Here is a 26,398-nt window from a genome sequence, read left to right as displayed (position 1 = left end):
ACATAATTAGTCTGTTTTTAAGAAAATGGAAAAGTATCAGTCATGAATTTTTCCATGAAATAGATTGCATGCATGTGCATATACATATATATGTATATACGTGTGTACCTATTGACACTGTATACATATGTTCGTACATATATATACATATATATCTGCGTGTGTATGCACAGATATATAGTTGTAGATTTTTCATTTTGTATATGCATATAACACATGTATGTGCGTGCACATATATGCCATATGATGTGTAAATAAATATTACATACATATATACTTACTCATAAAAACACACTCGTAAACATACATGTCTATCAGTCTATCTATCTACATCTACATCTATCTGTACATATACACACGTATATACTCATACATATGCGAATATGTTTATTGCCTAGTTTTATTTTCGCCGTCCAAAGAGTTGGGAAGATTCCTTGAAAGTTGCATGACATGAAAATGAAATTTGGCTCCTTCATTTGTTCAGTCTTATTCCGTTGACGTAGTTCTCGTATACATGTAGTCAGAGCGCCTAATAAAATGTGCGTGAACGGTCACATATACACAAGCACCTAAGTATAAACACATACACATATATATGTTCGTGTGCCTGTGTATAAATATGTGGGTACATATATACAGGGAGAGAAGGATCGCTTTTTGAAAGGGGTATATGCCCCAGTATGCCAAAACGAATGAATGATCCTACCCGCAGATTCCTACACGGTCTCCTTTGTCCTACATAACTGCTTACATTACATTCGGATATAAAACGATTTGACATTCTACTAAATTAAGGCATTCATGTTTCTGCACGAGAACAAAGCATCATTCTGAATAACTTTCCATGGCAACAAAAATGTTAGTATTCTAAGCGAAGTCTCGAGACACTGAAGTTCTTTTAAAATACATTATATGGATATATGGACCTGAGATTATCCTCATTTGTGAATACAAGCACACAGATACACAATTTCTGTACATAAATATATCCATGTGTGTATTTATACATATATATGACTACATAAGTGTGTGCGTATATATATATACTTAAAAGTCAACCTGGATTTCATAACACATGAAATTAGGGAAATTAGGGAGTATTTATTCATTCGGCATTAATATCTGCGCGTGTTTTCTCTCTCTCTCTCTCTCTCTCTCTCTCTCTCTCTCTCTCTCTCACACACACACACACACACACACACACACACACACACACACACACAATAGATATATATGTGTGTGTGTGCATATATATATATATAACATATACGTACAAACCTATAAGCGTATGTGTCTGTGTACAGATAAATGTGTATACATATATAAACCGAAATATATTAAATATAGTATATATATATATATATATATATATATATATATATATATATATATATATATGTGTGTGTGTGTGTGTGTGTGTGTGTGTGTGTGTGTGTGTGTGTGTGTGTGTGTGTGTGTGTGTGTGTGTGTGTGTATGAGATATATAAATTACATATATGTATATAATATATATATGTATGTATATATATGGTATATATTACATTTGTGTATATTTACATATATATATATATTATAGGTATATATATGCATATATTTGTGAGTCTATATTATAGATATATATATATGCATATATATATATAGATAGATAGATAGATAGATAGATAGATAGATAGATAGATAGATAGATAGATAGATAGATAGATAGATAGATAGATATACATATATGCTATATATTTGCTGTATATATACAAATGAATTGCATGTATGAAAGTGTCACATACAGATTTAACTAACTGATAGGGAAATGTAATAGAAGTTTTCACATTAAATTAAATCACATCTATTTCACACTACGTATAAGTGATTCAATTAACCAATGTTTAAGCTCACCCCATAGATCACAATTACTTGAAGTAATCCTCGCAGTTATAAATAGAAAGGTACGCTTATGAAATAATGCAACACATGAATTTACATTTAGTCTTGCTGTGGCCAATCGTATATATTGCATGAAATAAATTTAAACGATCACTCACTGGAATACTCTCTCACCTACTAAACCACCATACACGCTGGTTTATATCGGATGATTTATTTCATACACAAAATAAAATGGTAATTTGCACTCATTTGAATACATATATGTGCATAAAAAACACGCATATTCACATATATGAGTTTATGTGTTGTATATGTGCAGATAGATACACTGACATATAAACATACGTTATGTATCATATGTATCCTATTGAATCTATATTGATTTATAGAAACGGAAAATTAATAACTACCTGAATCTATTTGCGGCTTTTAAGTAAAAAGAAAATGGTAGTCGTGTATTTACATTTACTTTTTACTTATTGTGGATATGATGTAAATGCATTGATGTTTGTCTTTGCAAGTGAACATGTTTATCTGTATTTATGTATGTGTACGTATCAATGTATGATTTTTGAAGTCGAGTGTTTGTATGTGTGTGTGTGTTTGTGTATGGGTGTGTTCGCAGTTGTGTTTATAGATAGATATTTTTGTTTAAAATGACCTTCATGAAAACGCTACGCGAGTAGCCTTGGCTGTTGTCCTGTGACATATATAAGGCGTGACTCCTTGCTGTCGACGCATAATCTTCGCTGAGTTCACAACAAGAACATACTCTCAACATGAAGCTGGTGAGTACCTACGTAATTATAACTATATGATAAGAATCATATGGATATATTTTACGTTCATTATTATCACCACAACTATTACTATTACTGGTGGTAGTACTTGTGACCAGTAGTAATCTTTAATTTCATGTGAAGCATTACCTAAGATTATTTACAAATTACATCTACAGATATCTGATGAAAAAATGCACTGATCATTTTCACATAAACTTTTATTCCATGTCTACAGATCTCGATGGCTCTGGCCCTGGTGGTGGCCCTGGCATCCCTGGTGAGCTGGACCAGCGCCATGCCTGACCCTGACCCCGCGGCTGACCCTGGCTACCGTCGCTTCGGTGGATTGGGATATGGAGGATACGGCTACGGAAGTCGTGGATTCGGATACGGGGGCTACGGCTACGGAGGACACCGCCGAAGCTATTACGGATAAGGATATCCTACTTTCCGCTCTTCACGAAAACATCCAAAGCAGCACTACAAAATCTTTACTTCCTGTTTTGCTTCTCAAATAAACTTAATGAATCAATGTTTAGAACTATTATGATCCTCGATAGCGTACAAATATTTTTTTTTAAATATGAATATGTTAAAAGAAAAATAGTGTTTTAAGAAAATGTAAATATATTCATCATGAATTTTATTTTGATCTAGAATTCATAATAAAATCATGTTTTTAGTGTGCTTCACCTCCGTTAGCCTTTCTGATTGCATATAGAGAGCTTAATATATTAGTTGACTGTGTGTATGTACGTACAGACATTATGTATATATATGTGTTCGTATATATATGCATATACATGCTTATATGTGTGTACAGATGTATAAATTTGTATGTTTCAATTTGTGAATTCATATATGTCATATGTTTTTTTTTTTTTTTTTTTTTTTTTTTACCCACAAATAACCACGCACTCACAAACATATGCGTCTATTAGTATATCTACATCTCCTTCTCTCTCTCTCTCTCTCTATATATATATATATATATATATATATATTAATATATGCTTATATACTCAAATATATATATATACGAATATGCATGCTTGCCTTGTTTTACGTTCAATCATTATTTGCCATTTTCACCGTCTAAAGAAATGGAAAGTTTTCCTGAAAGCTGCAGAAATTGAAGATGAATTTGGCTTGTTCATATATTCAATTTTGTTTCACTTGCGTAGCTCTCGTATACAAGCAGTCAGAGCCCACACTTAAAAATGTGCGTAAACGGTCACACATACGCACACACACATACCCCTTAATACACACACATACGCATATATACATATATCGGAAACTTTTTGACAGAACTGTATATGCTCTAGTATGCCAGAATAAATGAATGATCCTACAAACACTCACAAAAACATTTGCCTTGTCTTTTTTCAGAAACTTACTGAACAAATTAAGGCATTCATGTTTATAAGGGAGAACAAGGCATCATTATGAATAACTTTCCATGTTAACACACACACACAAAAAAAAAAAAATAGTATGCCGAGTAAAGTCTCGTGGCACTGATTTTTTTTTCTAAAATAAATTACAAAAATATATAAGGATAAACGCATACCCATACACAATCTGTATAAATATCTATATATATACAAATATATACATGCGTATTTGTACATATTGTATATGTGTGTGTGTACTTAAGATTTAATAAAATACCTGGATTTCATCACACGTGTAATCTGGGAAGACTACTAAGGAACTGCGTTTGTGCAGTTATTTTCCTGTCATTTTATTAGCATGGCTGTGCATTTATTCATTCAGCATTTATATCCGTCAATATCTATCTACGTGTTTCTCTCTCATTATGAATATGCGTACACATGTATAAATACATGCAAATGTGTATATATATACATTTATGTATATATACATGTATATTAAATCTTGTGCATGTATCTGTACATGCAAACACACAAAGACACACAAACATCAAATTATAACGAAGGATTCAAAAATTCATAAAATAAAAAAGATATATATAAGCATCTATATATATATATAGATAGATAGATAGATATAGATATAGATATACATAGATAGATAGATCATTTAAATATAAATTGTCTACTACTCCTATATCTTCTGTCACACTCTGGCTTTCTTCGTTACCTATTAACAGCTTTGGGGTGTTATAGAAATCATGAAGTTTTGCACATCAAAACTCATTTCTTGTCTTCCCTTCGACAAATGTTTGTTTTTTTGGCAGTAATTCCCTTCGGAATTGCCTCATTCCTTATCGTCTTTTCAGTGCATTTAGATACATTTAGAAAACATTTCAAAGCATTTGGAAAAAAAATAGTACAGAAACTTTCACAATGCATGTACTTCCGATGCTCTTCACGTTACGCTTAAGAGATTCAATTTACCGATGTTTAAGCTCATCCCTTAAATCACAACTATTCAAAGTGATCCTCGTAGTTATAAAAAGAAAGTTACGTTTATGAAATATGCAAGCTTAAAATAACAACATATGAAGTTAGAAAATTAGCGATCATTCATTAGAATACTCTCTTAGCCACGAAACTACCACACACGATTGCTTATATCGGATGACTGATTTGAAAAACAAAATTACCAAAGGGGGCATATTAAACAAAATTGTAATTTTCACTCATTTCAACACATGCGTACGTACACACCGCATATTCACACATGCGCGTGTGTGTATGTGGTAGTATATAAACAAAGAAATACATAGTTATATGTACATACATTCATTAATTAGCCTATGTATCATATTGGATCACTATTGATTCATAGATACGTAAAATTAATAACTACCTGGACCTATTTGCGGCCTTGTTAAGTAAAAAAAAAAAAATGGTAGTGTGCTTATATTTACTTTTCCTATTGTGGATATGAAAATGTAGTGATGTTTGCCTTTCCATGGGTACATGTATATCTATTTATGTGTATATAGTATCAATATGTATGATTTTGTTTTAAGCCGAGTTTGTTTGTGTGTTTATGTGTGGGTGTGTCCGCTGCTATGTTTAGATATATAAGATCTTTGTATATAATGACCTTCATGAAAACGCTACGCGAGTAGCCTTGGCTGTTGTCCTGTGGCATATATAAGGCGTGACTCCTTGCTGTAGACGCATAGTCTTCGCTGAGTTCACAGCAAGAACATACTCTCAACATGAAGCTGGTGAGTATATACGTATTTATGAATATACGGTAGGAATCATATGGATAAACATTGCATAGATTATTATTATTACGATTATTACCACTACTATTATTACTAGTAGTTGTAGTACTGACAGCAATATTTTTTATCTCCCATTTCATGAGAGGCATTACCTTAAGATGATTTCAAAATTATTATTAAAGATGTCTAATGAAGAAAATCTAGTGGTCAATTCTTGCATGTAACTTTATTTTATGAGGACAGATCTCAATGGCTCTGGCCCTGGTAGTGGCACTGGCATGCCTGGTGAACTGGACCAGCGCTATGCCTGACCCTGACCCCGCGGCTGACCCTGGCTACCGTCGCTTCGGTGGATTGGGATATGGTGGATACGGCTACGGAGGTCATGGATACGGATACGGGGGCCACGGCTACGGAGGATACCGCCGAAACTATTACGGATAAGGAGTATCCTACTTACCGCTCTTCACGAGAACTTCCAAAGCAGCAACACAAAATTTTCACTTCCTGTTTTGTTTTTTGTTTTTTCAAATAAACTTCATGAATTAGTGTTTAAAACTTTCATGATCCTCGATAGTGTACAAGCATTTACCAATAAAGTTGTGTGTATCGAACATAATTCAAGTGTTTTTGAGAAAATATGAACATGTTTATATAAAGAAATTTACCATGATCTAGAATTCATAATCTCAAAATTATTTAAGGGTTTCATCCTTTCTGATTGCAGAGAGAACTAAATAGCCTAAATGTGCACATCTATATACATGTGTATATAAAGACCTGCATATATGTTCATAGATATATATACACATACTTGTATGTATGTCTGTATACAGAAATATACAGTTGTATATTTCAATTTGGATATGCATATATACACGTATATGCGTACACATATCTGCCATATAATGTATATATATTACACATATACTTACACATAAACAACCACTCACATAAACATGTAAGTCTATTATAGTCTATCTATATCTGTTTCTATCTTTATATATATATGTATACAAATATATACGTTTGACTTGTTTTACGTTGTCATTTTCTGTCGATTTCGCCGTCCATATGTATTCAGTCTTGTTCCACTGGCGTAGTTTTCGTTTACACGTTGCCAAAGCGCACACTTAAAATGTGTGCGAACGATCACAAAATACACAAGCACCTAAATACACGCACACACATATATGTACACCAAACGTTTTTTAACAGAAGTGTATATGCTCCGGCATGCTAAAACAAATGAATGACCTTAAAAGAACACTTCGAAAAACATTTACCTTTTTTCTAAAACGTTCTGTATATGAAATTAAATTAAACTTGCTTTAGGGACAGTCTCCGTCTCCGCAGATTACAGAACACCCACACAACTTACATGAAGCCTGTAAGTAAATCAAATCATCATTCAACTAATTTAAGGCAATTACGTGTATGTGGGAGACCAAGGTGTCGTTATGAGTCATTCTTTCCATGACAACAGTTTTAGTACCCTGAGCGAAGCCTCGTGGTGCTACGGTCACGAAAAAGTAATCTGCGGTCAAGTCAGTGCTAATTCTTACCTCTGTATAATAGGACTTACAGTTAGCTTAAAATTATCAGTGAATATGATTTATTTATTTTTTTTTTATTTTTATTTTTTTTTTTTTTTTAGATAAATAGGGTAATAATTATCAGTTTTCCCTATAAAGTGTTCCTTGATAAACTTCTTATGTCACTGTTTTCTGAATCTTGATATATTATCATTATTACCGTTATTGTTTTAGTGTTGGTTATTATCATTAGTTTTGTTATTAGTATTAGTATAGCCGTTGCTGTCATCGCCATCAGCAGCAGCAGCATTATTTGTGTTTATGCATAATTCAGATTACATTAGCTGAAGTTACACACGTAGACATTTAACACAAAAATCATCTCATAGCAATAAAGAAATTTATAAGAATGCTTATTTTTTCCTTCTTTCTTTTTAATCATAGCTCTCAATAGTTCTGCTATTATAGGTGGTACTGATGAGCTAGAGCAGTGCCACGCCTGAGCTTGACCCCGAGGCTAACCTTGACCCCGTGGTTGACCCTGGATACCGTCGATTCGGTGTATATGGTGGATACAGCTGCGAAGGTCGTGGATACAGACACAGAGGTTATTGTGGCGAATTCTATGATTAAAGATATTTCTCAGACCAACACAAGTTATTAGTCTGAAGAAAGAGTTGCTAATGTCATGGCACTGAAGTGATAAAGCTGTGGCTATTCTTATCAATGAATACCCGCATACAGAAGCATGTACACCTACATATGAATACATGGGCGTGTTTACGTAGGTATACATTATACTTTGAAAATCAACCTGGACGTCATCACACGTAGCTCAATATGTATCTATGTGTTTTTCTTTTTCATTCTTGCTATATTTATTCATATATATGTAAAAGTGTAACATATGCATATACATACATACATATATTTGTATATATACTTATGTATGTATATATCATAGCGTAGGTGTATGTATACGTAGAAACATATAGGCACACACTAACATGTATACATACACAGATTATATATATATATGTATATATATATATATATATATATATATATATATATATATATATATATATATATATATATTCACATGTACATACATATATTGTATATACTTATATATGCTGTACATCTACACTGTACGTATACATAAACAACGCAAGTATGGATATGAATATGTACGAAAATATTTAAAATTACATTGATCCCGCAAATATAAAGGGAAAACGAAGTATTTGAAATACGCAAGGGTAGAATAACAAATGAAATTAGATTTAATAATGTTATGTATATTATATAGAAAAGATTTAAACGAAGTCACTAGATTTTTTTTTTTTTTTTTTTTTTTTTTTTTACCCACCACTCGCTGATTTATATCATATGCGTGCGTGTGTGTGGTTGTATATATGCAGATAAATACAAAGGCATATATACAGACATTGTGTATATGTATTATATTGGATCTATACTGATTTATAGATATGCTTGTGCGTGTGTGTTTGTGTATTGGTGTGTCCACAGGTTTGTTTATAGATATATTGAGATATATTAGATATTTTTATATATAATGACCTTCTAGAAAACTGCGCAGGTAGCCTTGGCTGTTGTCCTGTGACATATATAAGGCGTGACTCCTTGCTGTAGACGCATAGTCTACGCTGAGTTCACAGCAAGAACATTCTCTCAACATGAAGCTGGTGAGCATATACGAAATTATCAGAATATTAAAATCATATAGATAGATATGCACTGCATAGATTAAGTTATCACTATAAGCGACTATACTTATCGCCACAACTGTTTTTACTAATTCTGTTATAATTACAACTACTATTACCACTACTATTATAACAATAGTATATATACCTTTCATTTCATGCGAGGTATTACCTTCAGATCACATGTCTAAAAAAAAGAAAAAAAAAAGAAAAAAAAAAAAAAAAAATCTGTATATGCCTAATGAAAACAAAAATGCCTTTATCATTTCTTAAATATAACCTATAATTCCATGTCTACAGATCTCGATGGCTCTGGCCCTGGTGGTGGCCCTGGCATGCCTGGTGAGCTGGACCAGCGCCATGCCTGAGCCTGACCCCGTAGCTGACCCTGATCCTGGCTACCGACGTTATGGTGGGTATGGTGGATATGGAGGATACGGGGGCTACGGAGGTGGATATGGAGGATACGGGGGCTACGGCTACGGAGGATACCGCCGAAGCTATTACGGATAAGAATATCCTACTTGAAGAGAACATCCAAAGCAGCACGACAATATCTTCACTTTCTGTTTTCCTTCTCCAATAAACTTCATGAATGATTTTTAGGACTATTATGATCCTCGATAACGTACAAGTATTCGTATATGAAAACATAAATTTCTATCAAACATGATTAAAGTGTTTTTTGAGGAATGTAAAAGATGTGCATCAAGATTTTATCAATGATCTAGAATTCCAAATTTCAAAATCATGGATTTGTGTTTCACCGAGGTCAGCCTTTCTGTTTGCATACTGAAAGAACTAAATAGATTGGTTGACTGTGTGTGTATGCATGTGTGCATGTGAATATGCATATACATAGTACATGTATATACATGTAATAGACATATATGTATGCATGCATATATGTGCTCGTGGGTATATATATACACATACATATGCATATATGTATACATATAAGCATATATATGTGTACATATACACATATATGAATATATATATATGTATATATATGTGTGTGTGTGTGTGTGTGAATAGATATATGTATATATAAACTATATAGATAGATAGATAGATAGATACATGTATATATAAGTGAGTATGCACATATACGTAAACATACTAGTTGCATGCATATATGTGTATAAATATGCTGTATATTTATGTATATTCATTTATATAAGTATATGTGTTCACATATATCTAAAGTGATGTAGAGAAAGACGCTTGGATAAATTTCGACGGTTATTAATGCTGAATGAATATATATTCAGCCATGTTAATAAGGTAAGAAAACTACATATAAGCAGTTCCTTATAAGTCTTCCCTAAATTCATGTGTGATGAAATCCTGAATGATTTCAAAGTACATACACACAAATATATGTGTGTACACACACACGTGTATATATTTTAGTATACAAATTGTGTATGCCTGTGCATATATTCAGATTTAAACATTTATTTAAAATGTTTCGGGAGAAATTCAGTGTCATGATGTATGTATATGAATATGTATACATAATATATACATATATATATATATATTTATATATGCATAAATGTGTGCATACATGCTTAAACATGTATATATTCACACACATAGAGTATATTTACTTCAAAATGTATATCTATGCCCTATATGTACACAAACATTATGTACATATTTACGTAACTGTCAAGGAAATGTTAAAGACCTTTTTTCACTGATTATAATTCATATCATAATTAAGGATTCCAGGACTGATCAAGTGAGAAAAATATGTATATGTTGTCTAATGTTCCTGTGCCTTCTCTATCACTCTCTGGTTTCCTCGGTTGATTTACAGCCTTTTAGCCTTGGGTTTTATAGATCGTTAAGCTTTGCACATTAAAACTATTTTTTTGTCTTTAAACAAAAATTAGATGTGACAATAATTTTCATAATAACTGTCGCATTTCTCATCGTCTTTTCTGTACATCTAAATGCATTTCGAAATTATTTCAAAGCATTTGGAAAGGATGTAGCATTAAAAACCTTCACAGTGCTTGTATGCCTGATATTTTCTTCAGAGATCATCTCTCTCTCTCTCTCTCTCTCTCTCTCTCTCTCTCTCTCTCTCTCTCTCTCTCTCTCTCTCTCTCTCTCTCTCTCTCTCTCTCTCTCTCACGTATATTTGAGTCATTTAACTGATGTCTCACATTTAAGTGAAGTAATCCTCGCAGATATAAAAAGATGTGACTCATACCAAATGCGTAGGGTTAAAATAGCATAACATGCGAAGCCATGTGTATATATTTACGTAACATAATAAACAAAAGACCTCGAACCCTTACTAGAAAAAAAAAAAAAAAAAAAAAAAAAAAAAAAAAAAAAAATATATATATATATATATATATATATATATATATATCCACTAAATCGCAAAAGCTGGTTTATATGGATTTTGTTCCATGGAGGTGAAAGATTAAAACTGACATATTAATGTGCGCATATCACTATACATACGTGAATTAGCACACGTATTCTAACACAAATGCATATTTGTTTGTGTGTATATTGAGTAAATATTGATTTGTAAAAATCACACACACACATATATATCTGTGATTGTGTCTGTATGTATAAACATATATTATATATGTATATTGACATATGTACATATACATATATACATGTATACATATACAAGAATAGTTGTATATCGAATTTAGAAAATATGTATAAATTTATATATATGCCTATATACATACTATAAATAAGTATCATATGCATCGTAGTCATATTAGATCTATATCAATTTACAGATAAGTTATACGAAAAACTAACTAAAGCTATCTGCGGACTTCTATGTCTTAATGGTAGGCATATGCTTATATATATATATATATATATATATATATATATATATATATATATATATATATATGTGTGTGTGTGTGTGTGTGTGTGTGTGTGTGTGTGTGTGTGTGTGTGTGTGTGTGTGTAATTCTTATTGTGGATACGTTGAAAATAAATATGCTTTGGTGTTTGTGTTTATATGTGTATATGTATATAAATGTGCACATGTGTGTATGAATATAAATGCAGGTACAGGTATATATGAAAATGTATGTTTACTTTTGCTGAAATTCGAATATTTATATATAAACAGTATATAGCCATGCACACGTGTGTGAGTGTATCCGTCTTTGTGTATGTGTGCGTTTGCGTTTGTGTGGGTGTGTCCGCATCTATATCTAGATATTTTGTATATTCAAGGACATTTTGGAAATTATTGTGCAAGTAGCCTTGGCTGTTGTCCTGTGACATATATAAGGCGTGACTCCTCGCTTTCGATGCATAGTCTTCGCTGAGTTCACAGCAAGAACATAATCTCAACATGAAGCTGGTGAGTATATATATAAACAGGAATATATAACAATTATGACAATGACTCATGTGGATTTATCGAATGACTATGTCTCTATATTTACTACTCATTATAGTCTGTACATATCTCAACACAGATGAATATCAGTATTAGTTGCAAAATTGCTACTAGTAGTAGCAGTAGTATTTATCTTTCAAATTACATGTAAAATTTCTAATGAAGAGAATTTTTCGTTTCTTGCAAATAACCTTTTTTATTCCATATCTACAGCTTTCGATGGCTCTGGCCCTGGTGGTGGCCCTGGCATGCCTGGTGAGCTGGACCAGCGCAATGCCTGACCCCGTAGCTGACCCTGACCCCGCGGCTGACCCTGGCTTCCGTCGCTTCGGTGGATTGGGATATGGAGGATACGGCTACGGAGGTCATGGATACGGGGGCTACGGCTACGGGGGATACCGCAGGAGCTATTATGGTTGAAGATAACCTTGACACAGGACTCCTACTTCCATATCTTGTAATCGATCTTGAAAAGAATGACAAAAATTCATTTCCTAATTTTCTTCTCAAATAAACTACATAAACGAATGTTTAAAACTTATAAACCTCACTGCCGCACTTATATATACAAATAGGAACACAATCCTCGTGTTGCTGAGAACTGAAAATATTCATCACGATTTTCCATGATCTATAACTCAAAATCATGGATTAATGTTTCACTTCTGTCAGTTTCTGTTACTGCAAATTATGAAAAAAAGATTGGTTGACTGTACGTACATATGTGTCTGTGAATAGACATATATATGTACATGTTTATATAGATATAAGAGTATAAATGCATGCGTGCGCGGGTGTTTACATATAGGTATGTAGGTATATAGATATAGATAGGGACAAGTACATTCGCACACATACATATGTATAGATATATACAGTTGTATGCTTTTATATATTAATATACATATATGTGGATATATATACATTTAAATGCATGTACATATACATATAGATAGATATAGATATATATCCCTACGCACAAACAACCACGCACCTACATATACACACACACATATACATGTATGCATGTATATATTTATCTACATATATATACGTATATGTATGTAAGCCTTATTTTTATATTGTATCGTTTTCACCGTCAAAAATTGAAAGATTACCTGGTTTCGTAAGTTGAATATCAATCTATACGAATATATATATTATATTGTGAATGTGTGTGTATGCACTCACACATACATATATGAATATAAATACACATATATATATACATGTGTATATATATATGTTCACACACATACATATATCATATATGCTATGCTGTATGTACATAAATACAAAGTATGAAAGTGCATCTTATGCAGTTTTAGGTAACTGTTGTGGAAATGTAAAATACGCTTTTCACTAATTAAATATAATGAAAGACTGAAAAAATAGTCTTATGTCACTGTACCTTCTCATCTATTACTCTCTGGTTTTCTCTCTTGACTATTTACAGTTTTCTAGCCTTGGGTTACAGTGATCATTAAGTTGTACACATTAGAACTCATTCCTTGTACTTCCTTAGACAAAAAAAAAAAAAAAAATGCATGTGACAATAATTTCCGTAACAACTTCCTCTTTTTGCAGTGGCTTTTCAATACATGTAAATACAGTACGATATTATTTCGAAGCATTTGGAAAAGACTGGGCGTTATAAACCACCTTCGCAGTGTCTGTACTTCCATTGCTCCTTAAAAATTTATCTTTCCGTACCGTTTAAGTAATTCAGTTAACCGATGTCTAAACTCCTGTCAAGAATCATAGTCAAAGTATTCTTAGCAGGATGATTGATTAATGATTAAATTAATGATCTAGCGCGGTAACAGCTGAGGTCCTTAGCGGCGAATATATTGGTGCATTCGAAGCACGTATTATGTATAAGTATCATATAGAATACGAACGAACACTTTCTCGGATTTTTTTCTTACCTACTTATCTATTAAACCACCAAGCACGGTTGTTTGTTTCAGATCATTTATTTCGTATTCAAAATTATCAAAGATAACATAATAAACCATAATTATAATATACATTCATTTGAACACATATACGTGCATGCACATATGCATATTCACACAGACGACTCTATGTATGTGTTATTGTATATGTACAGAGAGATCCATAGACACATATATACATACACTGTGTATCATATATATCATGATGCCATATTAGATCTACATAAATTTATAGATACGTAAAATAACTACCTAAACCTGGTTCCGTGATTGTGCTTATATTTACTTCTTTGTAGTAGTTATTTTAGTTATATTGAAAATGCTTTGACGTTTACTTTTCCTTGCGTACATATATATCTGTATGGATGTGTGTATACAGTGTGTATTTGCAGATACGTATTAATGTGCATGCATCTCCGTTAACATGGACGTACAATTTTATTTGAGGTCGAGTGTCTAAATATGTACGGTATATAGCGAGACATCTGTGTGTGTGTGCGTGAGGGTTTGCCTGCTTTTGCATGCGTACATACATATCTGTACGTATGTGTATAGAGTATTTATATACAGGTACTTATTGACATGTATACATGACCTTGTTTGAAGTCCTATATAAATTTGTACAATACATAGCGATATACAGGTGTAGGTATGCGTGTTTGCGTTTCTTTGTAAGTGTGTGTGCGTGTGTGTGTGTGTCCGCATTTATGTTTATGGACATATTAGATATTTTTATATATAATGACCTGGAAAGCACTACGCGAGTAGCCTTGGCTGTTGTCCTGTGACGTATATAAGGCGTGACTCCTTGCTGTCGACGCATAGTCTTCGCTGAGTTCACAGCAAGAACATTCAACATGAAGCTGGTGAGTACATACGTAATTATGAATATATGACAATGATCATATGGGTTAATTATTGTTATTATTATTTATGCTGCTTCTTGCAAAGTATTAGTTGCATAAATTATGTAATCATTATTACCATTACCATTATCGTCACTACTACTGATATTACTACCAGTAGTAGTAACAGCAGAAATATTAATCTTTTGTTTCATGCGAGGCATTACCTTGAGATCGTTTCCAAATCAAATCTATAATTTAAAAAAATAAAAATAAAAAAATGCCTTTCTCACATTTTTCACCTGCCTTTCTTTTCATGTCTTCAGATCTCGATGGCTCTGGCCCTGGTGGTGGCCCTGGCATGCCTGGTGAGCTGGACCAGCGCCATGCCTCAGCCTGACCCCGTGGCTGACCCTGACCCCGCGGCTGACCCTGGCTTCCGTCGCTTCGGTGGATTGGGATATGGTGGATACGGCTACGGAGGTCGTGGCTACGGGGGCTACGGCTACGGAGGATATCGCGGTGGCTTTTACGGATAAAGATATCCTACTTCCCGCTTTTGAAAAGAACATCCTAAACAATGCTACATGAACTTAACTTCCTGTTTTTCTTCTCAAATAAACTTCATGAATCAATGTTTCGAACTATTACGATCCTCGAAAGTGTACAAGAATTTGTACATGCAAATATGAATATGTATCAAACATAAAGTGTTTTTAAGAAATTATGAAAATATCCATCTTGAATTCTTCCATGACCTAGAATTCATAATCTCAAAATCATTTTTTGTTTGTTTGTTTGTTTGTTTGTCTCAGCTGGTAAGTATATATATAAACAGGAATATATAACAATTATGACAATGACTCATATGGATAAATCGCATGCCTATTTCTCTATATTTACTACCTCTCATTATAGTCTGTACAGATCTCAACACAGATGGATATCAGTATAAGTTGCAAAATTGCTACTAGTAGAAGCAGTAGTATTTATCTTTCAAATTACATGTAAAATTTCTAATGAAGAGAATTTTTCGTTTCTTGCAAATAACCTTTTTTATTCCATATCTACAGCTTTCGATGGCTCTGGCCCTGGTGGTGGCCCTGGCATGCCTGGTGAGCTGGACCAGCGCAATGCCTGACCCCGTAGCTGACCCTGACCCCGCGGCTGACCCTGGCTTCCGTCGCTTCGGTGGATTGGGATATGGAGGATACGGCTACGGAGGTCATGGATACGGGGGCTACGGCTACGGAGGATACCGCCGAAGCTATTATGGTTGAAGATAACCTTGACACAGGACTCCTACTTCCATATCTTGTAATCGATCTTGAAAAGAATGACAAAAATCCATTTCCTAATATTCTTCTCAAATAAACTACATAAACGAATGTTTAAAACTTATAAACCTCACTGCCGCACTTATATATACAAATAGGAACACAATCCTCGTGTTGCTGAGAACTGAAAATATTCATCACGATTTTCCATGATCTATAACTCAAAATCATGGATTAATGTTTCACTTCTGTCAGTTTCTGTTACTGCAAATTATGAAAAAAAGATTGGTTGACTGTACGTACATATGTGTCTGTGAATAGACATATATATGTACATGTTTATATAGATATAAGAGTATAAATGCATGCGTGCGCGGGTGTTTACATATAGGTATGTAGGTATATAGATATAGATAGGGACAAATACATTCGCACACATATATATGTATAGATATATACAGTTGCATGCTTTTATATATTGATATACATATATGTGGATATATATACATTTAAATGCATGTACATATACATATAGATAGATATATATAGATATATATCCCTGCGCACAAACAACCACGCACCTACATATACTTACACACACACACATATATGTATGCATGTATATATTTATTTACATATATATACGTATATGTGTGTAAGCCTTATTTTTATATTCTATCTTTTTCGCCGTCAAAAATTGAAAGATTACCTGCTTTCGTAAGTTGAATATCTATCTATACGTATATATATATTATATTGTGAATGTGTGTGTATGCACTCACACATACATATATGAATATAAATACACATGTATATATACATGTGTGTGTGTGTGTGTATATATATATATATATATATATATATATATATATATTCACACACATACATATATCATAAATACCATAAATACTATGTTGTATGTACATAAATGCTAAGTATGAAAGTGCATCCAGTTTTAGGTAACTGTTGTGGAAATGTAAAATGCGCTTTTCAGTAATTAAATATAATGAAAGACTGAAAAAATAGTCTTATGTCACTGTACCTTCTCATCTATTACTCTCTGGTTTTCTCTCTTGACTATTTACAGTTTTCTAGCCTTGGGTTACAGTGAGCATTAAGTTGTACACATTAGAACTCATTCCTTGTACTTCCTTAGACAAAAAGAAAAAAAAATGCATGTGACAATAATTTCCGTAACAACTTCCTCTTTTTGCAGTGGCTTTTCAATACATTTAAATACAGTACGATATTATTTCGAAGCATTTGGAAAAGACTGGGCGTTCGAAACCACCTTCGCAGTGTCTGAACTTCCATTGCTCCCTAAAAAAAATTATCTTTCCGTACCGTTTAAGTGATTCAGTTAACCGATGTCTAAACTCCTGTCAAGAATCACACTCAAAGTATTCTTAGCAGGATGATTGATTAATTATTGAATTAATTATCTAGCGCGGCAACAGCTGAGGTCCTTAGCGGCGAATATATTGGTGCATACGAAGCACGTATTATGTTTAAGTATCATATAAAAGAATTTATTTGAACTCTTACTAGGATTTTTTCATATCTACTTATCCATTAAACCACCACACACACTTTTTTTTTATCAGATCATTTATTTTGTATTTAAAATTACCAAAGATGACATAATAAACCAAAATTGTAATATACATTCATTTGAACACATATACGTGCATGCACACACGCATATTCACATAGACGACTCTATGTATGTGTTATTGTATATGTACAGAGAGATCCATAGACATATATACATACACTGTGTATCATATGTATCATGATGCCATATAAGATCTACATAAATTTATAAATACGTAAAATAACTACCTAAACCTCGTTCCGGGATTGTAGCCATGTGCTTATATTTACTTTTTTTTCTTATTGTAGTTATATTGAAAATGCTTTCGCGTTTGCCTTTGCTTGCGTACATATATATCTGTATGGATGTGTGTATACAGTGAGTATTTGCAGATACGTATTAATGTGCATGCATCTCCGCTGACATGTATGTACAATTTTATTTGAAGTCGAGTGTCTAAATATGTACGGTATATAGCGAGACATCTGTGTGTGTGTGCGTGTACGTTTGTGTGTGGGTTTGCCCGCTTTTGCATGCGTACATATATATCTGTACGTATGCATATAGAGTATTTATATACAGGTACGTATTGACATGTATACATGACCTTGTTTGAAGTCCTATATAAATTTGTACAATACATAGCGATATACAAGTGTAGGTATGCGTGTTTGCGTTTCTTTGTAAGTGTGTGTGCGTGTGTGTGGGTGAGTCCGCATTTATGTTTATGGACATATTAGATATTTTTATATATAATGACCTGGAAAGCACTACGCGAGTAGCCTTGGCTGTTGTCCTGTGACATATATAAGGCGTGACTCCTTGCTGTCGACGCATAGTCTTCGCTGAGTTCACAGCAAGAACATTCAACATGAAGCTGGTGAGTACATACGTAATTATGAATATATGACAATGATCATATGGGTTAATTATTATTATTATTATTATTTATGCTGCTTCTTGCAAAGTATTAGTTGCATAAATTATGTATATCATTATTACCATTACCATTATCGTCACTACTACTGATATTACTACCAGTAGTAGTAACAGCAGAAATATTAATCTTTCGTTTCATGCGAGGCATTACCTTGAGATCGCTTCCAAATCAAATCAATAGGTCTAATAAAAAATTTAAAAAATGCCTTTATCACATTTTTCACCTGCCTTTCTTTTCATGTCTTCAGATCTCGATGGCTCTGGCCCTGGTGGTGGCCCTGGCATGCCTGGTGAGCTGGACCAGCGCCATGCCTCAGCCTGACCCCGTAGCTGACCCTGACCCCGCGGCTGACCCTGGCTTCCGTCGCTTCGGTGGATTGGGATATGGTGGATACGGCTACGGAGGTCGTGGCTACGGGGGCTACGGCTACGGAGGATATCGCGGTGGCTTTTACGGATAAAGATATCCTACTTCCCGCTTTTGAAAAGAACATCCTAAACAATGCTACATGAACTTAACTTCCTGTTTTTCTTCTCAAATAAACTTCATGAATCAATGTTTCGAACTATTACGATCCTCGAAAGTGTACAAGAATTTGTACATGCAAATATGAATATGTATCAAACATAAAGCGTTTTTTAAGGAATTATGAAAATATCCATCTTGAATTCTTCCATGACCTAGAATTCATAATCTCAAAATCATTTTTTGTTTGTTTGTTTGTTTGTTTGTCTCAGCTCTGTCAGCCTTTCTGATTGCATACAGCGAGAACTAAATATTTGGTTGACTGTGTGCATGTGCAAATACATATGCAGATGTATAAACATGTGTTTATATAGACATTGTGTATTTATGCATGTTCTTAGATATATGTATATACAAACTTATATGTGTACGGATATATACTGTCAAATGTTCTAATTTGTATATGCATATGTACACTTAAATATGTGCGTACACATACATGTCATATAATGTAAACACACACACACACACACACGCATATATATATATATATATATATATATATATATATATATATATATATATATATATATATATATATATATATATATATATATATATATATATATATATATATACCTACGCATAAACAATCGCACACTCACAAACAAATGTGTCTATCAGTCTATATCTATATCTACCTATACATATACACATATATGTATCTACTCATATTATATACGAATATTGTATACTTCATTATTATCTGCCATTTTCGCTGTCCAAAGAAATGGAAAGATTCCCTAAAAATTGTACAACCTGAAGATGAAGTTTGGCTTTGTAATATCAATCTTGTTCCGTCGACCTAGCTCTCGTCTGAGTGCACATTTAAAAATGTGCGTGAACACACACTCAAACACCTAAAAACATACATACATACACATATAGATCGGACGCTTTTTGACAGTACATATTCCAGTCTGTCAAAATTAATGAATAATCCTACAAGCATACTCCCAAAACCTCCTTTCATAAAGCTCGTAAGTAAATAAATTCATCATTCTACTAAATTAGGGCATTCATGTTTATGCGGGAGAATAAGGCATCATTATGACGAACTTTCCATGGCATCAAAAATTAGTACCCCGCTCGTGGCACTGTTTCTTCTGTAAAAAAAAAAAAATAATAATAATAATAATAATAATAATGATGATGATGATAATAAATAAATAAAAAAAAAGCCGTGGTGATCAATATTTATGGATAAACACATACACATATGCAATCTATATGTATATATATACATATAGATATGCGTATATAAACACACACATATGTATATATGTGTGTGTGTTCCCGTTTGTGTTTGTGTTACGTATTACGTATTTCTCTCTCTCTCACTATAAATATAAGTTTGTACACATATATACATACATACACGTGTATATGTATGCATATATGTGTGTATACATACATACACACACACACACACACACACACACACACACACACACACACACACACACACACACACATATATATATATATATATATATATATATATATATATATATATATATATATATAATCTTGCGTGTATGTATATTTGCATGCACACACGTAAACATTATATAACCCAGGATTGAAAAAGTGATCAAGTGAATATATAATTATATATATGTGTGTGTGTCTGTGAGTACATGTATATATATATATATATATATATATATATATATATATATATATATATATATATATATATATATATATATATATATATAGTCTAATGTTCATATACCTTCTCTATCACTCTTTTCCTTCCTCGGTTACCTATTTACAGCTTTGGGTTTTAGAGATCATAAAGTGTTGTAAATTAGAACTCATTCCTTGTCTTTCCTCACGCAAATTTTGCTTCTCGCAATAACTCCCTACTCTCATTCCTTACCGTTTTGTCAGTACTTTTAGATTCATTCAGAAAATATCTCAACGCATTTTGAAAAGAATTAGCAAAAGAAATACAAAAGGTGCCATTAAAACAAAATGGTAATTTGCACTCATTTTAACACATATACGTACATACACACGGCATATCCACGCATATTCGTGTGTGTGTTGCATATATGCAGACAAATACATAGGTATATATATATATATATATATATATATATATATATATATATATATATATATATATATATATATATATACTGTTTAAGTGTCATATATATTTTATTGGATCTATACATATTTATCTCTATATATTTATTACGGAAAATAAATAATTACCTGAACCAATCTACGGCTCTTTAAAATAAAGAAAGTGGCAGTCGTGTGCCTATATATATGTAAATGTATATGCATATATATACATAGATATAAAGGTACTTATGTATGTATGATGTTTGAAGTAAAGTGTTTGTTTGTGTGTGCGTGTGCGTTTGCGTATGGGTTTGTTTATAAATATTTGTGTATATAATGACCTTCATGAAAACGCTACGCGAGTAGCCTTGACTGTTGTCCTGACATATATAAGGCGTGACTCCTTGCTGTAGACGCATAGTCTTCGCTGAGTTCACAGCAAGAACATTCTCTCAACATGAAGCAGGTGAGTACAAACGTAATTATGAATATCATAAACATCATATTTTTTGCCGCTTTCAACATATTCATTGCATAGATTAGATTATCATTATTACAATCATTATTATCACCACAACTACAACTATTACTAGTAGTAGTAGTAGTGACAGCAATAGTATTTACCTTTCATTAAATTCGAGGAATTACCTTATCACTTACAAATCATATAGGTTTGATAAAAAGAATGCTCTTATCTTCCACTTTCCTTTTTCATGTCTACAGATCGCGATGGCTCTGGCCCTGGTGGTGGCCCTGGCATGCCTGGTGAGCTGGACCAGTGCCATGCCTCACCCTGACCCCGCGGCTGACCCTGGCCCCGCGGCTGACCCTGGCTACCGTCGCTTCGGTGGATTGGGATATGGTGGATACGGCTACGGCGGTCGTGGATTCGGATACGGGGGCTACGGCTACGGAGGATACCACCGAAGCTATTACGGATAAGGATATCCTGCTTACAGCTGTTGAAGAGAACACCCTGAGCAGCACTACAACATTTTCACTTCCTCCATTTCTTCTCAAATAAAATTCATGAATTAATGTTTCGAAGTATTATGATCCTCGAATAGAGTACATGCCCTTATATATAAGAATATGTATATGGATAAAAACATTGACCAACATGAACTTTCCACGATCTCTGCCTTTATTTCAAAATCATGGAATTCATTGTTTCACCTCTGTCAGTCTGTGATTGCAAACTAGGCGAAATAAATAGATTACATGTGCATATACACACATATATATACATGTATGTATAAATACGAGTAAAAATGGATATGCTTGTGCATGTGTCTGTATTTAGGTATATAGATATATAAGTACAAATGCATACATATGCAGTTGTACATGTTTATATTTACATGCATATCTGTGATTATATATATATATATATATATATATATATATATTTATTTATTTATATATATACATATATCATATATATGCACATATATACAAATATATATATGTATATTTGTACACAGAAAACACACTCACATGTGTATCTATATGTGTACATCTATTTTTATATATGTTTACATATAAAGATGTATGTCTGTGTATATAAATGTATATGTATATATACATACGTATATATATATATATATATATATATATATATATATATATATATATGCATACATATATATGTATATATATGTGTATATATATATATATATATATATATATATGTACATATATATATATACGTATATAAATGTATGTCAATGTCAAAAAATGGAAAGTATACCTGAAAGTTTCATAAGTTGTAAATGAAATTACGTTTTCACACTTGCAATCTTGTTCCACAGACAGAGTGTTCGCGCTGACACATATAACCACACAGCCACATGCGCGTTCGCGATCACACAAACACACAAATACATGAACCTAAATAGACACGCACACAATATATATAGTAAATATATCGGGCAATTTTAGACAGATCTAGACCCATAATTCTGTCTGAACATATGCAACAAAGAATTAATGATCCCACAAAAACAGTTACAGTTACATTGAATTTTCTTCCATTACATTTTCTTTCTTTCTTTTTAAATGTTCTGTATATAAATTCAGATTTAATATTTATCAGGGACACATCTCCGTTCCGCCCGCTAACCACAGAACACCAACATGATTCCCAATCTGAAACTCGCAAGGATATAATGAATCATTCAACTAAATTAAGACATTCACGTATGTGTGGATGAACAAGACATTATGAATGACTCTTTCCATGGCAACAGCTGTTTTAGTACCCTGAGCGAAGCTTCGTGGTACGACCGTCACGAAAAAGTACTTTGCGGTCAAGTCAGCGATAAGTCATACCTTTGTGTAATGTGACTTACAGTTAGGTTAGAGCTCTCTGTAAATATGCGTATGTGTGTAAGAGGAATAAGGAAATATCTAAAAATCTAAAAAAAATATCTAAAAAAGAGTTAATCATCAATTGTTCATTTCTTTAAAGTGTACCTTGTTCAACTTCAGTCACTATCGTTTTCTGAACCTCGATATAGCATCATAATGCGTTGGTGTTCGCTTTTACATGCGTAAATATATATCTGCACTTATGTTTTTATATAGTATGTATATACAGATGTATTTAGACGTATGTATCTCCATTAACATGTATGATTTTGTTTTAAGTCGAATGCCTAAATATGTACAGTACATAGCGATACTTGTGTGTAAGTGCGTGGGTATGCGTGTTTGAATATGGGTGTGTCCGCAGCTATGTTTATAGATATATTAGATATTTTTGTATATAATGACCTGGAAAACTGCGCGAGTAGCCTTGGCTGTTGTCCTGTGACATATATAAGGCGTGACTCCTTGCTGTAGATGCATAGTCTTCGCTGAGTTCGCAGCAAGAACATACTCTCAACATGAAGGTGGTGAGTAAATACGTAATTATGAATAAATGACATAAAGTGTGGTTAATTTTTATGCCACTTCTTGCAAGATATTAATTGCTTAGATTATATTTTTTTCGTTTCGTGCAATTCATTACCTTGAGATAACTTCCAAATTACATCAGTAGAAGTCTAAAATGAACTGATAATTTTTGCACATAACATTTCTTTTTTTGTCTACAGATCTCGATGGCTCTGGCCCTGGTGGTGGCCCTGGCATGCCTGGTGAGCTGGACCAGCGCAATGCCTGACCCCGTGGCTGACCCTGACCCCGCGGCTGACCCTGGCTACCGTCGCTTCGGTGGATTGGGATATGGTGGATACGGCTACGGAGGTCGTGGATTCGGACACGGGGGCTACGGCTACGGAGGATACCACCGAAGCTATTACGGATAAGGATATCCTACTTACCGCTCTTGAAGAGAACATCCAAAGCAACATCACGAAATGTCTACTTCCAATTTTCCCTCTTAAATAAAGTTCATGAATCAATGTTTAGAACTATCATAACCCTCGATATTATAGAAGCCAATACATATAAGAATATGAAAATGTATCATAGTTAAAGTGTTTTTTGCGGAATTATAAAAACACTGTTCAACATGAATTCTTCAACGATCTGGAATTCTTAATATCGAAATCCTAGATTTTAGTATTTCACTTGTCAGTCATTCTGATTACATACTATGGAATATGAATAGATTGGTTGATTGTGTATGTGTGCATGTGCTTATATGTATATGTACATATATGTTTGTATAGATGTAAATATTAATGGGTGTGTGTATGCATGTTTGCATGTAGGTATATATATATATTTAAGTACAAATACAAATGCAGTATATACCTATACATATACATATGTAGAGGTACATATAGCTCTATCTTTATATTCATATATGCACATGTGCGTATATGTACATACATATATATCATATATAAACAGATATACAGATATATACTACAATTACGACACACACACAAACATATACATATACATGTATATATATTTACATGTGAACATATATTGATGTATGTGTATATACATATATACGTATATGTACGTATATATACCTAGCTTTATGTTCTATAATTTTCGCGTCCAAAAAGAACGCAAAGGTTACCTTAAAGTTTCATAATTTGAAAATGAAATTTCTGGCAGTCTTGCTTCACTGAAATAGTTCTCGTATAAACACATCCCCCCGCGCGGACACATACAAGCACACAGGCACATGTGCATATGCGCTCGCACGTACAAATACCTAAATACACACACATTTATTTATGTATGTGTGTATGTGTGTGTGTGTGTGTGAGTGTGAGTGTGTGTGTGGGGGGGGGACAATTTTAGACATATTTATATAGATCCTTAATTACTGTGTATATGTGCCGTTACGAAAAAAAAAAATGAATCCCACAAGAACAGTTCTAGTTCCCTTGAATCTTTTTCTGAAACATTCTGTACATAAATTCAGTTAAGTTGCTTTAGGAACACATTCTCCGTTTTCTCCGCTGACCACAGAACACCAACGTAACTCCTTAGATGAAACTAGTAAGTAAATAATTTGTCATCCCACTTTGTAAAGACATTCACGTATGTGTGCGAGAACAAGACATCATTATGAATCACTCTTTCTATGACAACTGTTTTAGTACCATGAGCGAAGCCTCGTGGTGAGACGGTCACGAAAAAGTACTTTGCAGTCAAGTCAGCACTAATTCTTACTCTTGTATAACGTGAATTTTGGTTAGTGTA

The 26,398-nt window shown here is 33.1% G+C and overlaps 1 protein-coding gene and 6 long non-coding RNA genes across 7 annotated transcripts; all 7 read left to right on the top strand.

The window, feature by feature from the left end:
- Positions 1 to 2,629: 2,629 nt before the first annotated feature.
- Positions 2,630 to 3,195, top strand: LOC113814451 (uncharacterized). Its single transcript, XR_011399785.1, has 2 exons — positions 2,630 to 2,669; positions 2,899 to 3,195. It is a non-coding gene; the product is annotated as an uncharacterized lncRNA (long non-coding RNA).
- A 5,778-nt stretch (positions 3,196 to 8,973) lies between these two features.
- Positions 8,974 to 9,701, top strand: LOC138867444 (uncharacterized). The gene is made up of 2 exons (XR_011399812.1): positions 8,974 to 9,079; positions 9,401 to 9,701. It is a non-coding gene; the product is annotated as an uncharacterized lncRNA (long non-coding RNA).
- A 2,706-nt stretch (positions 9,702 to 12,407) lies between these two features.
- Positions 12,408 to 13,037, top strand: LOC113814481 (uncharacterized). The gene is made up of 2 exons (XR_003476497.2): positions 12,408 to 12,470; positions 12,723 to 13,037. It is a non-coding gene; the product is annotated as an uncharacterized lncRNA (long non-coding RNA).
- Positions 13,038 to 15,200: 2,163 nt separating this feature from the next.
- On the top strand, positions 15,201 to 16,700 carry LOC113814466 (uncharacterized). The gene is made up of 3 exons (XR_011399810.1): positions 15,201 to 15,333; positions 15,639 to 16,130; positions 16,386 to 16,700. It is a non-coding gene; the product is annotated as an uncharacterized lncRNA (long non-coding RNA).
- Positions 16,701 to 18,900: 2,200 nt separating this feature from the next.
- Positions 18,901 to 19,680, top strand: LOC113814378 (uncharacterized). The gene is made up of 2 exons (XR_003476463.2): positions 18,901 to 19,063; positions 19,371 to 19,680. It is a non-coding gene; the product is annotated as an uncharacterized lncRNA (long non-coding RNA).
- A 2,479-nt stretch (positions 19,681 to 22,159) lies between these two features.
- Positions 22,160 to 22,766, top strand: LOC113814439 (neuropeptide-like protein 31). Its single transcript, XM_027366474.2, has 2 exons — positions 22,160 to 22,193; positions 22,451 to 22,766. Exons 1-2 carry the CDS (start codon positions 22,185 to 22,187, stop codon positions 22,667 to 22,669), a joined length of 228 nt encoding a protein of 75 aa, XP_027222275.2. The 5' UTR covers positions 22,160 to 22,184; the 3' UTR covers positions 22,670 to 22,766.
- A 1,695-nt stretch (positions 22,767 to 24,461) lies between these two features.
- Positions 24,462 to 25,134, top strand: LOC138867443 (uncharacterized). Its single transcript, XR_011399811.1, has 2 exons — positions 24,462 to 24,624; positions 24,826 to 25,134. It is a non-coding gene; the product is annotated as an uncharacterized lncRNA (long non-coding RNA).
- Positions 25,135 to 26,398: the final 1,264 nt, after the last annotated feature.

The sequence above is a fragment of the Penaeus vannamei genome, chromosome 30 (genome assembly GCF_042767895.1).
Source record: "Penaeus vannamei isolate JL-2024 chromosome 30, ASM4276789v1, whole genome shotgun sequence".
Classification (NCBI taxonomy): Eukaryota; Metazoa; Arthropoda; class Malacostraca; order Decapoda; family Penaeidae; genus Penaeus; species Penaeus vannamei.
The sequence above is the reverse complement of the archived record's forward strand: the minus strand, read 5'-3'. Positions and strand labels throughout refer to the sequence as shown.